The 20,152-nt window shown below is 38.2% G+C and overlaps 1 protein-coding gene and 1 long non-coding RNA gene across 2 annotated transcripts; both read left to right on the top strand.

Moving 5' to 3' along the window:
* The first annotated feature begins 10,747 nt into the window (after positions 1 to 10,747).
* LOC131253899 (uncharacterized) lies at positions 10,748 to 15,909 on the top strand. Its single transcript, XM_058255011.1, has 4 exons — positions 10,748 to 10,938; positions 11,288 to 11,368; positions 11,459 to 11,595; positions 15,607 to 15,909. The coding sequence occupies exons 1-4, from the start codon at positions 10,813 to 10,815 to the stop codon at positions 15,812 to 15,814; spliced, it is 552 nt and encodes a 183-aa protein (XP_058110994.1). The 5' UTR covers positions 10,748 to 10,812; the 3' UTR covers positions 15,815 to 15,909.
* A 2,217-nt stretch (positions 15,910 to 18,126) lies between these two features.
* LOC131253898 (uncharacterized) lies at positions 18,127 to 18,687 on the top strand. The gene is made up of 2 exons (XR_009175341.1): positions 18,127 to 18,159; positions 18,279 to 18,687. It is a non-coding gene; the product is annotated as an uncharacterized LOC131253898 (long non-coding RNA).
* The last annotated feature ends 1,465 nt before the right edge of the window (positions 18,688 to 20,152 follow it).

Here is a 20,152-nt window from a genome sequence, read left to right as displayed (position 1 = left end):
TCATCGCTTATATGGTCGAGCACCACTTGGGGAAAAAATAGCCTAGAATGAGGTAGATCACACCAACTATTTAGACCTATCCAATCAAGAACACACTAGGGCAAAAGAGTATAGGGTGCAAGTTCCATTCTTATAAGGGGCCAAGACCGGACCAATTGACATCCCAAAAATTGCACTCTCCACGCCCAATGAGCCAGCAAGAGTGGGTAGGAATGGATGGGAAGAGAGAGCAGATTTTTTTCCATAGGGGGGAGGCATAAGAGGCATGGCTAGTACCCCCAGGTTCTACCACATCAGCAGGGTAGTTCTCTTTCATGAAGGTTGCCCAGCAGTTGCCATTTCCCCTGCACAAAACAGTCCATGCCATCTTCAATATGAATGCATTCATGATGCTGCTAAGACTTTTCACATCCAACCCACCTTCGAATTTAGGCAAATAGATGGATTTCTAGTTAACCCAGTGATGATGTTTTCTATTGCCTCCCAGCCCTAGAAATAATTAGAAAAATAATTTTCCAGCTCCTCTAATAGGCCAATAGGGACCACAACAGCTGCCATGATATGAATTAGAATACTGGAGAGAATGTGGTCAAGTAGCCTGCTTGAGAAAGAAATTTTCTTTTCCAACTAGATATACGTAGAGATATCTTGTCAAGGATGGGCTAGAAGAGGGTTTTATGTCGTCTGCCTTTATAGATTGGAACACCTAGATAAGTAAAGGGGGTTGCTCCTTTGTTGAAACCCAGAATCCGTTGGATGGATCTCACTCGCAGATCAGATTGGGTAGCTGAGGTAATGAAGAAACTCTTGTGTGTGTTGAATTTCATGTCGGAAGCTTTCTGGCAGAGAGAAAGGAAACTATTAATGCGTCATAGAGTGTCACAGCTACCATTGGCTAGGAGGACGGTATCGTCAGCGAACGACAAATGGGAGACGAGGTAGCAGTTACTGTGAGTCTAGTAGGATCAGCAGATCCCTCTATTGATTAGATGCTTGAAACCTCGGCTAAGGATTTCAGCCGCAATGATGAAAAGGGCTAGAGAAATAAGGTCCCCCTAGCGGAGGCCTCACGAGGACTTAAAGAAGCCGTTGGGTTCTCCATTAATCAAAATTGAGAACCTTTAGTTGGACTAGCATTTTTCAACCAGAGAAATCCAACTAGAAGTGAAGATGAATCTGCGAAGAACGACTTTGAGAAAATTCCAATCAAGCCTTTCATAGACTTTTTCCATATCAAAGGAGGCCCTATGTGTGGACTGTCTGCATTAAATATGGGGTTCACAAGGTGGATGGTCCACATAAAAGATGGGCTCCACATGATGGATGACCCTCTATTAATGCGGGGTCACATATGGAGGATCCACATCAAAGGCTGACCCATAATGATAAAAGCTCACATCTAAAGTGAGCTAGTATGATGGATGACCCACTTCAAAGGTGTGGCCTACATGATAAATGGTTTGTGTCAAAAGTGGGCCCCACATGAAGGGTAGTGGACATTGAAATTGGGCCCCACATGATGGATAGTCCACATCAAAGGTCGGCCCCTAATAATGAATGACCCACGTCCAAGGTGAGCCCCACTTGATGGGCAACCCACATTGAAGGTGGGTCCCACATGATGGATATTTCACATCAAAGGTGGGCTCCACATGATAGATAATTAATAATAGTGGGCCCCACATGATGACAATTAATAATAGTGGCCTAACATGATGGACAATCCACATCAAGGTGGGCTCCACATGATGGAAAGTCCACCTCAAAGGTCGGCCCTAATGATGAGTGGCCCATATTGAAGGTGGGCCTTGCATAATGGATGGTCCATATCGAAGGTGGGCCTTGCATAATGATGGCCCACATCAATATGGGCCCCGCATGATGGATGATTCATATTACAAGTTGACCCTAATGATGAGTGGTCCATATTTAAGGCAGGCCTTGCATGATGGATGGCCCATATCGAAGGTGGGCCTTGCATAATGGATGGCCCACATCAATATGGGCCCCGCATGATGGATGATTCATATTATAGGTTGACCCTAATGATGAGTGGTCCATATTCAAGGCGGGCCTTGCATGATGGACGACCCACATCAGTGGTGGGGCCCACACGATGGATGATCCACGTTAGAGGTGGGCTCCACATGATGAGCGGTGGATTGAAGGTGGGCCCCACATTATGGACAATAACATTGATGGTGGGCTCCACTTGATAGATAACCAACATCAAAGGTGGGCCCTATATAATGAATTGTGCACATTACGGGCCAGGTCATAATAATGAATGGCCCATATCCAAGTGGGCCCATATGATGGACAACCCACATTAAAGGTGGGGCCCATATATGGAAAATACAAATGCTTGTAAAATCAAAATAATTTCTTTTACATGCGTCTGGTGGGGAGAAAAAAGGGTGAGCATAATTTCACCAGATTTTCATAATTGCATGAGTTGAAATTGGCTCGTTAAAGTAGTGCACAAAATTTATGGGCCCACTGTGATGTGTGTGTCTTATCCATGCCGTATATCCATTTGGCCAGCTCATTTTAAGACATGAACCCAAAAATGAGGCAAATCCAAAGCTCTCACCACAGTAAATATTGATCTTGATGATGTCTATTGATGAAAGTTGTTTTCTTATTAGGGTCCACATTGATGTTTATTTGTCATCCAACTGGTTCATAAGGTCATAGAGTCATGTATAAAGGGAAAACACAAAAATCAGCTAGATCCCCCCCACCAAAAAAATAAAATCAAATCAATAATAGGCCTTCAATTCCCACTCTTTCATGAGGTGTGGTCCACTTAAGCTTTGGATCTTCCTCATTTTTTTGCTCATTCCCTAAAATGAGATGATGGAGTGTATCTACGGTGCGGATAAGAACATACATCATGGTGGGCCCCAAATTTGTAACATCTACGCCACATTGAGAGCAGTGCCAAAAATACAGAAAGTAAATAACGATTATTTATTTATGGTGATTTATCATGGGAAACAAATATTCAAACATCCCCAAGTCTAGAAAACATTTTACGTGCTACAAAACAAAAACTACATTGATTGGATGATATTGTTGTCAGAGAAGATGTCTTAAATCTTCTGGGTTGCTCGACCGGTCAAGCGGGTTACTAGGCTAGTCAAGGCCATCTCGACTCGAAGTCTAGCGAGCACAGATTTTTGGTGTTCAGGCCGCTCGACCAATCGAGGGGATGGCTCAATCGATCGAGGGGGTCCCTCGACCAGTCAAGGACTCGGGTCGACCAGTCGAGGTTACGCAGATTCAAGGCCGGATCTTATGTGGACTGCGAAAATCTGAGGCGGTTTCGCAAAGGTGCGAAAGGGAAGTTTCCTAAACTATAAATAGGGGTCCTTAGGGCTATTCTAAAGTATTCTAAGGCTTCTTAAAGGTATTCTAAAGGGTTCTAGGGTTATCAAAGGGTATAGTAAGCATGAGATTCGAGGTTGTTCGAATCGGGTATGTCCCCTTTCTTTGTAATTGATGCTTTCATAGTGGAATTCTGTCACTTTGTGCCGTGGTTTTTCCCAAAAGGGTTTTCCACGTTAAATCTGTGTGTTCTCTTATATTTTCTTGGTGTCATTGTATTGTTATCCAAGATCTAAATCCTTGTGATTTCGCAGGCCAAAATCCCAACAAGTGGTATCAAAGCAGTTGTTGGGGCACAGATCTGAAACTGAGGGATTAGTAATAATGGGATGCATTAGGTATGAGATTGAGAAATACTTAAGAAAAATAATTTTGAGTTATGAAAGATCAAGATGATGAGTTTCTTAATCAAGCAAGGCAAAGATAGTGCTCTTGAGGAGCGAAAGTCTACTATGACTGATGATGATTGGAATACTCTTGATAAGAAGGCCTTATCATCGATCCATTTACGTCTCACGGATGAGGTTCTCTACAATGTCATGAGGGAGAAAACTGCGGCTAAGTTATGGGTGAAGTTAGAGGATGTCTATGCAAAAAAATCCTCTGAAACTCACCTACAGTTGAAGTGGCAGTGGTATAACTTCAAGATGGCAGAGGGTGGAGATCTGAAGGCTCACATCAGCAACTTTAATAAATTGGTTTGCAAATTGCTGGATATGAAGGAAGTGATGAAAGATGAAGAATAAGCATGTATGTTGCTAAATTCTCTTCCGGCGTCATATGAGTCATTTAAAGACACTATGTGCAGCATGAATAAAACCCTGAGTGTCGACACTGTTATCTCAGCCCTTCAAGGGAAGGCTATGAGAAAGCTAAACGGCGACATGGGGACAACTTCTGATGCATTGTTTACTAGGGGTAGGAATTCTGAACAAGGTACAGGTTCTTCAAGTTCTAGATCAAAATCCAAGGGTAAGGGTAAAAGAAAGGTAAAGTGCTGAAATGTGGGAAGGAAGGACATGTGAAGAAGGATTGTGAAAATCCTAAATCGAAGAGAAAAAATTCCAAGGCTTCGTACATGGAGGCCAATGCTGTGACGTCAAATGGATCAAGTGGATGTGATGGTAATATTTTGTTTGTGTCTATGATCAGACAACCATACGATGATCGTAAGGGCGAGTGGATTCTAGACACAGGAGCATCTTTTCACATGACTCCTCATTGGAGTTGGTTCACCAGCTACAGGGAGTGCGATGGTGGATAGGTATTTATGGGTAATGATATTGCTTATAATGTTGTGGCTGTTGGTATAGTGCGTATCAAGATGTTTGATAGGGTGAAGCGTACCTTGACTGATGTCATGCACGTTCCTGATTTGAAGAAGAATCTGATTTCTTTTGGTGTACTTGAAGCAATGGGTTATAAGTTCATAGGTATTGATGGTGCTCTTAAGGTATCTAAGGGGGCACGAGTAATCATTAAAGTGCAACGACTCGGTAACTTGTACAGGTTGATCGGGAGCACTTCAAAAGGTGGAGCTGCAGTGGATGTAGCGGATTCCACCTCTACACATGTGTGGCATGCTAGGCATGGCCACATGAGCGGGTAGGGCAGGAAGGCTGAGACGTGTGGACAAGGATACAGAGCAGGTACAGCAACCACCTATGTGAAGAATCACATAGCATGATAGCAGGATATTGGTGAAGTACATGAATGACTCTAATATCGAAGGGGATTCATCTTCTATTCAGATAGCTCTAGGTGAGCTTGGTGCTGAGAAGTGAAAGGTGACTATAGGCGATGTGATGGATTCGTTGTACCAGAACGACATATGGGAGTGGTTGGAGCTTCTAGTAGGCCGGAGAGCGGTTGGATGTAGGTGGATCTTCAGGAGGATACATCATAGATATAAGGTGAGGTTGGTAGCAAAGGGTTATGCTCAGAGAGAAGAGATCGGCTTCTCAAAGATATTCACGCCGATGGTGTAGAAGGTGTCTATTAGATCCGTAATTGGCGCTGGTTGGCCAATGTGATCTTGAGCTGAAAGGATGGATGTGGAGTCTGCACTTCTGCAAGGGAAAGTAAAGAGCAGATCTACATGAAGCAACCAAAGCGGTTCGAAGTTTAAGGGGCTGAAAAAAGACTTTGCAGGAGGTCGTGGTTTGACCTGTCGCCTAGACAGTGGTTTGATTCCTTCATGTCTGAAATCAATGTACTGAAGACTCGGTTAAGTGGGACATTCAGGATGAAGGATTAGGGGACTGCAAAGATGGTCCTCGGCATTGAGACTGAAAGAGGAGTAGGCTTTGGTAATCACAGGAGAAATACCTTGTGTGTAGGTATTAATCAAGGATGTGATGGGCCAGGTAAAGCCGGAGAGCATTCCCTACGCATCTCTCCTCAAGTTTTCCTCAGGACATGTCTCAAAACAGATGGGAAAAACCAGGATATCTCATGAGCCTTATTCGAATGCGGTTGACAGTGTATGCCAGTGTCTGGATTAGATCAGTTATTTCATAGGCTATCAGTGTTGTGAGCAAATACCCCGGCAAGCAATATTGGGTAGCGGTGAGATGGTAAGAAGACTATGTCTTTCCTTTTGAGAAGACAAGAATAAAAGTGGTTGGGCATGTGGACTCTGATCCAGCAGGCATGTTCACCTAGATAATTCCTGCAGAGAAGTTTAAATTCTATGTAACTTCTCTGGGCTTGGTGATGGCAGAAAAGAAGGACGGAGTATGCACGAGAAGTTATGATGTGATGAAGAGATAAGAGAAGAGGTCAAGGAGCTACACGTTTGAAGATTGAAGACATTGTGGTGATTGTTGTCAAAGAAGATGTCTTAAATCTTCTGGGTTGCTCGACTGGTCAAGTGGACTGCTCGACCAGTCGAGCAGGTCGCTAGGCTAGTCGAGGCCATCTCAACTCGAAGTCCAGCAAGCACAGATTTTTGGTGTCCGGGCCGCTCGACCAGTAGAGGTTACGCAGATTCGAGTCCGGATCTTGTGCGGACTGCTGAAATCTGTGGCGGTTTTGCAAGGATGCGAAAGGGAAGTTTTTTAAACTGTAAATAGGGGTCCCTAGGGCTATTCTAAAGTATTTTAAGGCTTCCTAAAGGTATTCTAAAGGGTTCTAGGGTTATCAAAGGGTGTAACAAGGGTGAGATTCGAGGTTGTTCAAATAAGTCCTCTCTCTTTGTAATTGATGGTTCCATAGGAATTCTGTCGCTTTGTGCCGTAGTTTTTCCCCAAAAGGTTTTTTTATGTTAAATCTATGTGTTCTCTTGTGTTTGCTTGGTGCCATTGTATTGCTATCTTAGATCTAGATCTGTGTGATTCCGCAGGCCAAAATCCCAACAGATACAATCCCCTTGAATTTGGTGTCATTTTCTGTAACAATTCTTTTCTCTTGGATGGGATGGTTTCAATTGTCTAAGAAAAGTAGCTCTTTAGAACCATAAACAATAATGATGTGGTGATTAAATTTTCAGATGACCTTTTTCATGTAAATGATCTTGACTGTCCATGTTAAAGGCCATTGATCAAATGGTTATTATTTGCAAGATTATCATGATGCTTCTACAGTAGCCCATGAAATATATGTTGGTCATAATAAACAATCTAGATCAGACTAAGTATCCCAATGTAGCTAGGAGCACTATAACTTATAATGCTCTAAAAACATTGGAGCATTTTTTTAAAAAAATTATAAATAACATGCAGTATTGGTCACTGTATCTCTATGATACTTATGGGTAATAAAGGTTATGAATTCAACATCTATCCAAAGAACCATTTAATCCATCTCTGACTTATTATGAATTGGTTCATCTTTATCTTTAAAAAGTTGACTTGTCTCTCTATACATACAGGTAGAAGATTTCTTTTTTCTTTTTGAAATCCCATTTTAGGGAGTCAATAACTACTATGTAAAAATATTTAAAATGAGATGATGCACAAGAAAGGCTAACAATTTAGGCTTTGAATTTAGTTCACTTGTTTTAAATATTTTAATGGTGAAGATTTTCTCTAGTTTTATTAGGCGAAGCCAGAGTGCATCTAGTCAACTGAGCCTTGAATGATTCTTGATTTAGATAGAGTCATGACCAAATCAAGTCCATTTTAGAGAAATTTGATTTAGTTCAATGGATTATTTTTTTTCTTCGAGTTTTCAAATAAAGCTAGTATAGCAAGAGAGGGAAATGTAGGATCACATCAATGCATTTTCTCTCAATGTCTTGAACACGAGAAAACATCTCTTATAAGTCATTACACCATTTCAAAAGGATCAGTAAATACATTTTTCTTTCCACCACTAGCTTTATATTATTTTATGCATTAGTTGAGTTGACTGGGAATTTCCCAACGAAAATCACACCAATTGAAAGTTTTTAGTCATCCTAGCTACTCTCTGAAACCAGATTGATTGTTCAAAGACCCATGCTACATTTCATGCATGCATGTGCCTTGTATTTTGTTTTATCTCATCTGTCGGCATCAAGTACACATAATCTGATACACCAATCCCGTTTACACCTACACACACACACATACACACACACACTACCAAAAAAAGGGGTAAAGAATACAGACCGTGTTAGTTTTCTACTACGGATATAAACCTTAGGTATAGTTGCTACAGTTTTAATCCATAGCTAAAAAGTTGAGACACCATTAATAATTAATGGTGTTCAAGGGGCTCAATGGGGCCTAAAAAAATATATGTTATATCTAAGCGGTCTATATATTTTTAAATATTACATTAGAGGATAAAAAAAATCTGGTAGATCGAGGGCTCAAGTGCACCACATGGTAGGAAACATGTATATTAAATTACAGTTACTTCTTATGGTGTGGTCCACTTGGGCCATCAATATACCTAAAATTTTGTGTCATAAACTAAAATTATTTATTGGAATGGATTAATCAAATATATCATGGTGGGCCCCATGGAGCCCCTGTCCGGACCGTCGCGTCTGTCCAGCCCAAATTTGGGCGTGGGCTCAAAACAGAGCCGTGCCCAAAAGAGCGTATTTCACACACACACACACACACACACACACACACACTCTCTCTCTCTCTCTCTCTCTCTCTCTCTCTCTCTCTCTCTCTCTCTCTCTCTCTCTCTGTTCCCTAATCCCCTCTCCCTCCAGATCTCTGCTCCATCTCTCTCGATCTCCCTCCCTTCCTCTCCCTCCCTCTCTCGATCTCCCTGATTTCCCTCCCTCTCTATCGACGTCTCTCTCCTAGCTCATTCTCTTCAAAGCAGTCTTTTCGTCGATCTCTCTCCAACAGTTGAAGAGAATAGAAGAAATCAGATGAGGAAGTCGAAGGTACTTTCTCTTTCTCTCACATTTCCTCTTTTGATGGCTAGAAATTGGGCAGTAGCCATGACAGCGGCAGCCATATCTGCCACTGTCCATGGTCGCCTACATGTTTGAAGAAATGCTTCAACAAAGAATCTGGATTGTGTTACTCTTGTAGAAGGTGGATTAATTCCACAGTTGGAACCACTAGGTAGATCGTGGATGATACTCATGGACGGATGAGGAGATCCCTTTGAATACAATATTTATGAAATTTATACGCTTTCTATTTTTCCTACAAGTATTTTCATATTCTTATTAGAATTAACTCTTACTGAATCAATGCCTGTGCGGTTAATGGGGATGGATTACAAATTCATTGGCAATATGTCTACATTGCCTCGAATCTAGCTAAGTGCCATTGTTGTGAAGAGAAAACTTTAATACTCAGGAAGAATGCGATGTTTCATACATATGCACATAGAAATTGTGATGTGGTCAAGAGGTAACCTGAACTGAACTGTGCAAATCAGGGCCCACTTTACATGGGTCGTGAACAAAAATTTGATGGAATTGATATGTTACCTGGCCAGTTGGTTACTTCTAAATAGAAGGTTGAAATCCAAATAGTCAACTTTCCAAATTTGGCAAACAAATGTGTATCAATACAAGGATGTAGTCTCTCCTTTTAAGGTCATATTCAACTTTGTCATGGCACTATATTTTTGTTAGTTTTTTCAGTTTTTTGTGTTGTATAGCGGTTCTATATGATGATAGGTGTGGCCTGTTCCTTTTTGAGGAGCACACCCAAATGATTATACAACTTGCTTCTTTTTTTTTAAGAAAAAAGAAAAAAAAAAAAGGTGAGACTCATCTGAAAATCAGGGTGGGAGATGTTCTTCCAGTGGTCCGGTATCATCTGAAGGTTAGGCTGCAAGTTTCAGTTGTCTTCCTACAAAGTGTTAGGCAACTAGTCGTTGCCACTTTCAAAACCTGTCTTCTTTCAGCAAACCGGCATGCCCATAACCATGATGTGATTGTTCTTTTGTTCAGACTATTGTTCTGTTTTGTTCCCTTGTGTAGCAGTATAGATGGTTGCAGATAGGGGTGGGCTGCTGTGGACTGATGTGCTACTCTGATCTGCTGATGTTCATAGGGATGGCTATGTTATGGTAATTGAATTTTATATATATGTGTGTGTGCGCCTTTGCTGAATTTTTTATATAGATCTATCAACCAATTCTCATCAAGAGAAGATACAATTTGACTTGATGGTGGCCGTAGTTTGAGTCGCCTAGAACTTGATCAAGTACTCATGTAAGTTACCAAGGTTTAAAGGGCTTAGATTGTGTCAGTTTTCATGATTCTTGCAAATACCCAATCAATCTCGCTATCCTTTTTTTTCTTTTTTTCTTTTTTATTTGAGCCTAGACCAGATTATTGTTGTACTTCTTCAGGTGCTTATATTTTTCAACAACCACTTCTCTAAATTCTCACCTTATGAAATTAATGTGTTTGACTCAGCAGGAAAGACAGGAACTGAAGATTCGTTAAGTTCAATATATTCCTTTGTTTAGCTTTTTGTGGAAGTTTGGAGAACTTGATCTTTTTCTAATTCTTTGTTTCTAAGTTGTCTTGCTTGGGAAGATTTGCTGACCAAAATAACTTTTTAATAGATATGAGGATTTCTCCTTGACATTATGTAAAATGTATAGACCATCATTGTTATTCTCATGCATGTCATAAGAGCACTTCTCTTTCAACATTGCACATGATAATGACATTGTGCTCTGTGTACAGGAACTTGGTGGCTAATCATTTCGTATTCGATAGTTCTAACAATAAAAGGGTGTTAGATGAGATACAACATTGGTTCACATTTAATCAAATTCAAATGTTTTTTTGTTAGATGAGAGATTGATGTGAAGACCATTGCATCAATGGTTTCAACTACTAAATTATAAGCCTCACTTGTACAAGCTGAAAAGTGGAATGTTAAGGTTCAACATTTTGTCCTAAGCACCATATGATTCCTCATGCAGTTATGATTAAGCTTGTATGCATATGTTATTTAGTTGTTCATAATTTATTTTGTAGGTGCACAATGATAGTTTGATATGTGGATGCAGTTAGTCCTTTGCTTTAAGGTGCATTTGGATTGGTCAATGAGAGACATATTCATGATTTTTGGGATTTCTACTCTTGGTAGAATTTTCAACAATCGTGTACTCGGGTGCTTTAAGGTGCGAGCTCCTTTCCTTCTATGCAAACTGTCTTATATATACTAATGGACTTTGTTTAATGAATATATGTGATGTATTTTACAAGGAATTGTTGATGTTGTAATGTAGTATTTATGGCAATCTAAGGAACACAATGTCATGGAGTTCCTGGTTCTTGCTGGAGATCATTTATATTGTATGGATTATGAGAGGTTCATTCAAGCACATAAAGAAACTGACACAAATATCACTGTGGTTGCATTGCCAATGGATGAAGCAATTGCATTTGTTCTGATGAAAGAAATGTTAATTCAAATGGTGCAGGACTGGTTTTTCTTCTGAAGGGTCTGCTTACATATATTTTTTGCAGATTTGGGAGAACTATGTTGAAGGACAGGAAGTTGTAAATGGTTCATCTGTTGTTGAAAGTAAACAAAAGGAAGTACTTTGGGTGCTTTGTCACATTTGCTTTGTCTGTCATCTTTCTTGTTTGTTTTCTTAAATCATATAATTTACGTATCTTCCTGGCCTTTGCTTTCAGGTGGTGGTAGCTGAAGTACTTGGAGATGGCAAGTTCTACATCCAAACAGTCGGCAACCAGAAAGTGACTGCTATTCAAAAGCAGCTAGCTTTGTTGAACTTTCAAGAAGCCCCTGTTGTGGGTGCTTTTAATCCTAAGTGAGAGTTTATCTACTATCTGTCCCAGTAACTTGGCATTTTGAAGATGTCACATATGTATGAGATCCAAACTGTTCATCCATTGTACCCTACTATGCATTTTCATTTTGTTTGAATCTAAGTTCTTCATGAATGATTTTCAAACTGATATGTACGACGTCTGATAGAGCTTTGAATTAGGTTCGGATGAGAATCTAGTTTCTTTTTTTGTCTTTTTTTTTTTTTCCTTGCTTTTTACCCTTTGTTTCAGGTTAAGAAGCTTTTAGAGATTTTAGAGGATAATGCTTGTTGATGCTTCAAGTGATGAGAGTTCACCTCAAAGAGGAACATGCTGTTTTTTTTTTTTTTTCACTTAAAAAAATAAAATAAAATAATTAACCAACCAGCTTTTATAATGAACAGATATGCTATATTTTCTACTCTGAACTACTGTGACTAGGTAATCAACAGATAAGCTATACAATCTGCATTCATGTTTTTATCAATCCTTCCTGGATTTGTTTCTATTGTTGATGTTTCAATGAAGGTGTTTATTTTTAAGTGAAATCCTCCTCGCTTTGATCTCTTGGTTATCCCAAAAACATTCTAATGGAAAATAAGTAAATTAGTTAACTAAATCAAGCATTAGAGAACTTGTCTTTAGTTATTAGTTTTTTCCCCTTCACATTTTGTGGTTACCCACAAGTGAAAAAAGGCCTTGTTTGGAAGTGATGGAAAAAATTCCTCATTGAATGGGTTGCTTGTTTTCTGTCAAACCGGCATGAGGTATAGATTCCGCTCAAATCAAGCTGCCATTTAGTTTTTATGTGGTCTTTTTATAGCAATCATTTCTACCGAACTGCTAGTTTAGAACTCCCAAATGTGGTCCAAAGTGGATTTTGTGAAATGATGTCTAGATTTTGTTCAACAACAAGGCTTGAAGAATGTGTGAGTGCTCTTCTTTTAAGCATGGTTAATCTGGATCTTTTTACTAGATGTACTAAAGACTTCTCTATTACTTCTCTGTGTTTCCTTTCTAGTCTGATACATTGTACTTTCATAAAAGATGCATGTTGAGACTGAACTCTAATCCAGCCTAATGACAAAGAAAAGATTGCTGGATTGGTAAGCATTTTCTGGCATTGGGATTCTTAAAGCAATTGTTGATTTGCTTTGACTGAGGTGACCTTCTAGAAAATCTCTTTCTAAGCTTTGACTGAGGTGACCTTCTCTAACTCCACTCAAAATCCACCAACATCTTTAACATGTACTTCTCGTTAGTGTATATACATACTTCTCGTTAGTGTATATACATGTTCATTTCTTTGATACTGATGCAAGTTACGTAAGGGCTGTTGATCTTCTATTCATCTAAAGACTAAATATCTCTAGTGGATTGGAATCCTTCCCATAATAAATGATGCTAACATAATTATAATTTTAGCATTAATTCTGTCATTTGTTATAGAAGAATCATTTGAACTCTAGTCAAAGCTCATATGTATTAAAAAAAAAAATGAGTAACATGGTATATTATCATTATTTAGTTTATTTGAGTAAATTAAGCTTAAAAATAGGATCCTTGGGCAGTTTTGAAGTGATTTTAGCATTTTGTCCTTGTTGATAGATATCAACTTACGTGCGAGCCACATATCTGGTTGTAGGACCAAATTAATTGTTGGACAAGGGATCTCATAGTGGAAGAAAATCTCTACTGAAGAAAATCTTCTTCTTCTTCTTTCCTTTCTTTCTTTGTTGATTGTAACCTTGTCACTATTCTACTACGGAGTAGGGTGCTATTAATGTAGCTTTTGTGGAGGCCATCAGGCCCCATGTTCTAGCACTCTGGAGCAGCCCTTATGGGAAGAAAGTCTTTTCAAGCAACAACCTGAAGAAGTAATTTATGCTATTTTAGGAAGTTCTGCAAGTGAGTAATCACTTTTCCATTTTTTTTTCCCAAATGATCGTTTAGGCGTTCACCATTTTCTTGGTAAGTGCAGATAAAAGATCCATAACATATTGAATTTTTATAGCCATCTGAAAAGTTCGATCCGAATTTTTACAGCCCCAATTATTTCTATGATAGTTTCCAATAACACAAGGTGAATGATTTGTTTTACATGGTAATTTAAGTGATTTATTTCCAATGAATTGTATTTCAATTATGAAATATTGTTCTTGGTTGTCATGGTGATTTAAGTGATTTGTTTGACATGATGATCTGGCTTCAAGGGAATCTTGTATGTACTAATGCAAATGAAGTCAACATAATCAAGTTCTGTGGGTCTCAGAATGGAAATGGAGTGACACCTAGAGGCTCAACAAACACCACACCCATTTGTCCCACTCTAGCATGCCGTGCAGATTTCAATTTTGAATGTTTCAAAATCTTATCTTCTTTTTTTTTTTAATGAATTAAAAGTCTCTCATGGTGCTTGTGAAGAAGAACCTACAGGAAATCTGTCAAATTTTTAGAAACCTTTCGGGCATGATTCAAGCCTTGCCTTCTAAACTTCTAGAAGAAAGGCATTGTGCGACATTTGAATGACATGGGTGATTCAAAAACTCTCATCCATGAGCCATAGGTGTGCTTTTTCCTAACTTTTCAAATTGACAATTTGCTTCCCAAATTTTTTCATATTTGGGTTTTGTTGGTTTGAATTGCAATTTGGTTTCGACCCATGTGTGCAGGAGTCCTCTTTGCTAGTAGAAAATGATGAAAAGAACTCAGTTGGTAATTTCAAGAGCCCCATGGATGCTAACAAAAAGCGTAAGCTATGAAGTATTGCCAGATTGGCAAGGGTAACTTCTTTGGTTGATCTCAATTCAACTTCACCTCCCAGCAATAGTAGATTATGACTTTCAAGAAAGATTCTAGGGAACTTCTACTAGATTTCTATATGAGTTCACGGAAAAAGAAGGCTGACCAAATAATCATTTTCTGGTATGTTCTTGTTATCATTTTTGGAAAAGTTTTTTTTTTTGGAGGCCCATTTCTGGATTATATTTCCATAGGTCTGCATTTGGTTGGTGTTGTAGAATGATACCATCTGACACTCAGCATTTGGTAAACTATATGTGTGTGTGTGTGTACATATATAATTGTTTGCTAGACCAACCATTGCTCTCTCTACATGCACTCTTAAATGCAGCTATAGGATATTTGAGTTGTATCCCGGCTCGAATCCTCCCGTGTGTATTAGTTTTGATGTTGTTTGCATCCTGCTGAATGGAGGGTGAAAAAGGTTTTTAAAAAAAACATCAAAGTTGTGCATTAGTTTAGATCTACCGTGTAGATGACCTGGACCTTAGATTGGACTGTTAACAATCAGGTTCTTGATGCATTTATGGTAATAATTGTTGTTTTAAACCACCTGCTCATTTTAATCAGGTGTGGTGTTATCAGAGGTTGATCTACCTATTGCTTTAGACCTGATTATCTATATAATAAGTCCAACTTTATATACAGCTGAGATGTCCTAACGCAGGTCATGTAGATCACATGTGAAGCTCATGTTTGAATGCTGAGGCTGAATGGTTGTATACATGTCTAGATACCCTACTCATCTGCATCAGAGCTCTTTCTAGGTTTAATGGCATCAAGGATTGGGTTTCTAGGTCTGTTGAATTTGAGTTGTAACAGATATTGCCTTAACCTTCAAAGGGAAAAATAGAGAATTTTTTAGTCTTAAGATCTTACCTTTTGTTTTTCTTTACCATTCTTCCTCATTTTAACTAAAAGAAATTATTTGAAGTATTGCTCTAATTGACATGTTTATACATTTAATCTCTGGTTTGGCTACACAGTACATCTTATTTTATTAATTGGATTTTATTAGGGATAGGTGAACACATTTCAATCAGATTTGGTTCATTTTTTGTTCTTTAATAGCAGCATGTCTCTCATTTTATGAGAAACAAGATCTGCATAAATGGTCAGTTTAAAAAAAGGATCTTATCCAATGTGTATCTTTGTTATATAGATATCTCTCATGTTACAAGAGCTGAGGCTGTGTGTGTCGGTTTGTGTAGGGGCCAATACTACAAAGCATGCCTTTATGCTGGAATTAACATTAGTTGGATCAATGGTGAAGTTATGTCTGGCCAGGTAGTAATCTCTTGCTTGTATTCTCTCTTTTGGTTTAGCTTAAATTCTGATGCAGTCCATGTGAGCCCCACTTATCTTGAGGACCAAGATTGGGAGGAAGTGCCAAGCACTATCATCTTTATTCTGGTTTAGCTTAAAATCTTTATTTGTAAATCTGTGCCCATATGCATTGTCGGAGAAACTAAAAAACTTACTCATTCTCAGATTGCAATGTGGAATATGCATCTATTATTCAAAGAAAGGGCGACATTCCAAGCACTCAGTCATTCTATCCTTGCTAGCTAAATTGGTGAGTCTTCTTTCCTTTATATTATATGATTCATTGATGAAGTAGATCCGGATATGCGTTGGAAGTATCTGGATGTTGAGCGGGGGTCCCTGAAAAGTGTGAACCGCTATTATGACCATGATGAAGCTGTCCATTTCCTATGGATAGAAATATGGGTGGCCTGGCCATTTGGACAGGTCCATGTTTATATATTATCTCGAAATTAATAAAGTAGATCCGGATGTGCGTCGGAGCTATCCGGATGTTGAGCGGGAGTCCCTGGAAGGTGGGAACCGCTGTTATGACCATGATGAAGCTGTCCATTTCTTATGGACACATTGGAGGGGCCTGGTCATTTGGACAGGCCGTGTTTATATCTGTATTTGCAGGGACCACACCCTTAACCTAAACCACACCCTAAACCTATAACCTAAACCTAAACCTTAACCTATAACCTAAACTTTAACCTATAACCTATAACCTATAACCTAAACCTATAACCTATAACCTAACCTAAACTTAAACCTAAACCTAAACCTAAACCTATAACCTAAACCTATAACCTAAAACCTAAACCTAAACCGATAACCTAAACCCGATCATAAACCCGATCCCGAACCCGAACCCGATTTCCTAAACCTATAACATATTCTCAATTCCCTAAAGCTATAACCTATAACCTATAACCTAAACCTAAACCTAAACCCAACCTAAACCTAAAACCTAAACCTAAACCTAAACCAAAAGCTATAACCTTAACCCAAACCAAAACCTATAGCCTAAACCTTAACCTATAACCTATAACCTATAACCTAAACTTATAACCTATAACCTAACCTTAACCTAAACCTAAAACCTAAACCTAAACCTATAACCTAAACTTAAAACCTAAATGTATTCTCAAATCCCTAAACCTAAACCTACACCTAATCTTAATCTCAACTCCCTAACCTAAACCTAAACCTAAACCTAAACTTGAAAGCCCAAACCTAAACCCGATCCCGAACCCGAACCCGATTTCCTAAACCTAAACCTTAACCTATTCTCAATTCCTTAAAGCTATAACTTATAACCTATAACATATAACCTAAACCTAAACCCTAACCTAAACCTTAACCTAAACCTAAACCAAAACCTATAAACTAAACATTAACCCATAACCTATAACCTATAACCTAAACTTATAACCGATAACCTAACCTTAACCTAAACCTAAAACCTAAACCTATAACCTATAACCTAAACCTAAACCTATAACCTAAATGTATTCTCAAATCCCTAAACCTAAACCTACACCTAATCCTAATCTCAACTCCCTAACCTAAGCCTAAACCTAAACTTGAAAACCCAAACCTAAACCCGATCCTGAACCCGAACCTGATTTCTTAAACCTAAACCTTAACATATTCTCAATTCCCTAAAGCTATAACCTATAACCTACACTTAAACCTATAATCTTAACCTAAATCTAAACCTAAAACCTAAATGTATTCTCAAATCCTTAAACCTAAACCTACACCTAATCCTAATCTCAACTCCTTAACCTAAACCTAAACTTGAAAACCCAAACTAAACCCGATCTTAAACCCAAACCCGATTTCCTAAACCTAAAGCTTTAACCTATAACCTATAACCTAAACCAAAACCTTAACCTAAACCTATAATCTAAACCTTGACCTAAACCTAAACCTATAACTTTAACCTAAACCAAAACCTGTAACCTAAACCTTGACCTATAACCTATAACCTATAACCTAAACTTATAACCTATAACCTAACCTTAGCATAAACCTAAAACCTAAACCTATAACCTAAAACCTAAACCTAAACCTAAAACCTAAATGTATTATCAAATCCATAAACCTAAACCTACACCTAATCTTAATCTCAACTCCCTAACCTAAACCTACACCTACACCTAGTCATAATCTGAACTGTCTAACCTAAACCTAAACCTAAACTTAAAAACCCAAACCTAAACCCGATCCCGAACCCGATTTCCTAAACCTAAACCTTAACCTATTCTCAATTCCCTAAAGTTATAACCTATAACCTATAACCTAAATCTAACCTAAACCTATAACCTTAACCTAAACCTAAAACCTAAAATATAACCTTAACATAAACTTAGGTTTTGAGTTTAAAAGTCCATCCTAGGTTTAAACACATTACTCATGTTGGATTTTTTCATAGTTTAGAAGATTTGTAGGTACATTTTTGAGTTCTTCATATATAAGTGTTTTTTTTTTTTTTTTTGTTTTTCTTCCTTTTGAGATGTGTACAAAGGTATACTTATTTAATTATGTTTACAAATGTTGTTTTATACAGGCTGACAAGCTAAAGAAGTCAGTGGAGGATGAAATTCATTTTCTCAAGGGAATGGTTTCAGAACTTGAAAGTGATCTTATGTCGAAGTCCACAGAAGTTACATCTGCAGTTTCAAGGAAAGAAGAAGTTTTATCTTCTGCATTTGCTAAAATTGACCATCTGAAGGAAGAAAATTCTGTAAAAACGTGAGCATTATTGAATGCATATGGAGGGTGTTTACTGTGTTGGAGTGTATTTGTTTCTTGCACATGAGGGCATGCCTTAGTTGTAATTCTAATGATAAGTTGAGCAAAGTGAAGTATTGTTTATTTAGAAATGTAAATATATGATGCATTGTATGATTTGATTGCTATTTGTAATAAATGCATCCTTTTTTTTCTGATTGCATTTTATATACTATTTTTATCAGTATTAAGCTTAAATGAGTTATCAATCACAACAAGTTCTTGCAATGGAAGCAGGTTGTATTAGCTATAGCTACGGCTTTTGTCTGTAGCTACTGGTATCTATCGCTACGGATATTATTAGTGCTATTGAAATCTATTGCTACGGATAAAATCCCTTTTGCTACGGATATGATCCGTAGCACATCCGTCGCTATTGGTGGGGTAGCTAAAGGTATTGCTACGGATATAATCCGTAGCTATTGGTATCTATTGCTACGAATTATATCCGTAGCTATTGGTATCTATTGCTACGGATTATATCCGTAGCTAATGATATCTATTGCTATGGATATAATCCGTAGCTATACCTTTAGCTACCCCACCAACAGCGACGGACGTACTACTGATTATATCCATAGGAAAACGGCTTTTACTTCGATTTTTGGCCGTAGCCTTTGCCCGTTTTCTTGTAATGACACACACACACACACACACACACACACACACACACACACATAAGCTATGAAAGAATCTCAAACAAAATTGGAAACAAATTCTCGAGATTCGGCGGATTCGCAAAATTCCTTGCGAATCAATTCGACGTTATCGAACACCCTTCGATGTCATCGACACTTAACCTTCGATGATATCGAATAACTGCCAAAACTTTCCAGCGACATCACATGGAATTTCGAAAGATCTCAATTGCATTGAACTAGCTTCAATAGTATCGAATTTGATCTTCGACGTTATCGAAAAGCGACACATATATGTCCAACAACTAACTGAGAAAATTTGAAAAATCTTGATGGATCGAGCACTGTTCGATGTCATCAAAGGTGACATTGAACAGACTATCGATTGCATCGACATGCCCTGTAACTGACTCAATTTAAGACATCAATTATAACATCCAATGCACACACCACGGGAAATATCAGTCCTGATGATGTCCACCTATGAAAGTTGTTTTCTTCTTAGGGTCTACATTAATGTTTATTTTTCATCCAACTAGTTCATAAGGTCATAGAGTCATGGATAAAGGGAAAACACAAATATCAGCTAGAACCCCCTTCCCCCTAAAAAAAATAAAAAAATAAAAATAAAAATAAAAATCAACAATAGGCCTTTAATTCCCACCGTTTCCTGTAGTGTGGTCTACTTGAGCTTTGGATCTTCCTCATTTTTCTGCTCATTCCCTAAAATGAGATGACAGAATGGATGGACGGTGTAGATAAGATACATACATCATGGTGGGCCTCAAAGTTGTTATGTTTTCCTCCTAGAATTTAGAATTTAGAGAAGAAATGCTATGTTTCATTGAGAGTAGTGCCAAAAATACAAAAAGTAAATAATTATTATTTATTCAGGGAGATTTATCATGGGAAACAAAATTCAAACACCCCTTAAGTCCAGAAAACATTTCATATGCTACCAAGCAAAAATTACATTGATTGGATGATATAATCCCCTTGAATTTGGTGTTAT

The sequence above is a fragment of the Magnolia sinica genome, chromosome 8 (assembly GCF_029962835.1).
Source record: "Magnolia sinica isolate HGM2019 chromosome 8, MsV1, whole genome shotgun sequence".
NCBI lineage: Eukaryota > Viridiplantae > Streptophyta > Magnoliopsida > Magnoliales > Magnoliaceae > Magnolia > Magnolia sinica.
This window is presented reverse-complemented; position numbering and strand designations above follow the sequence as displayed.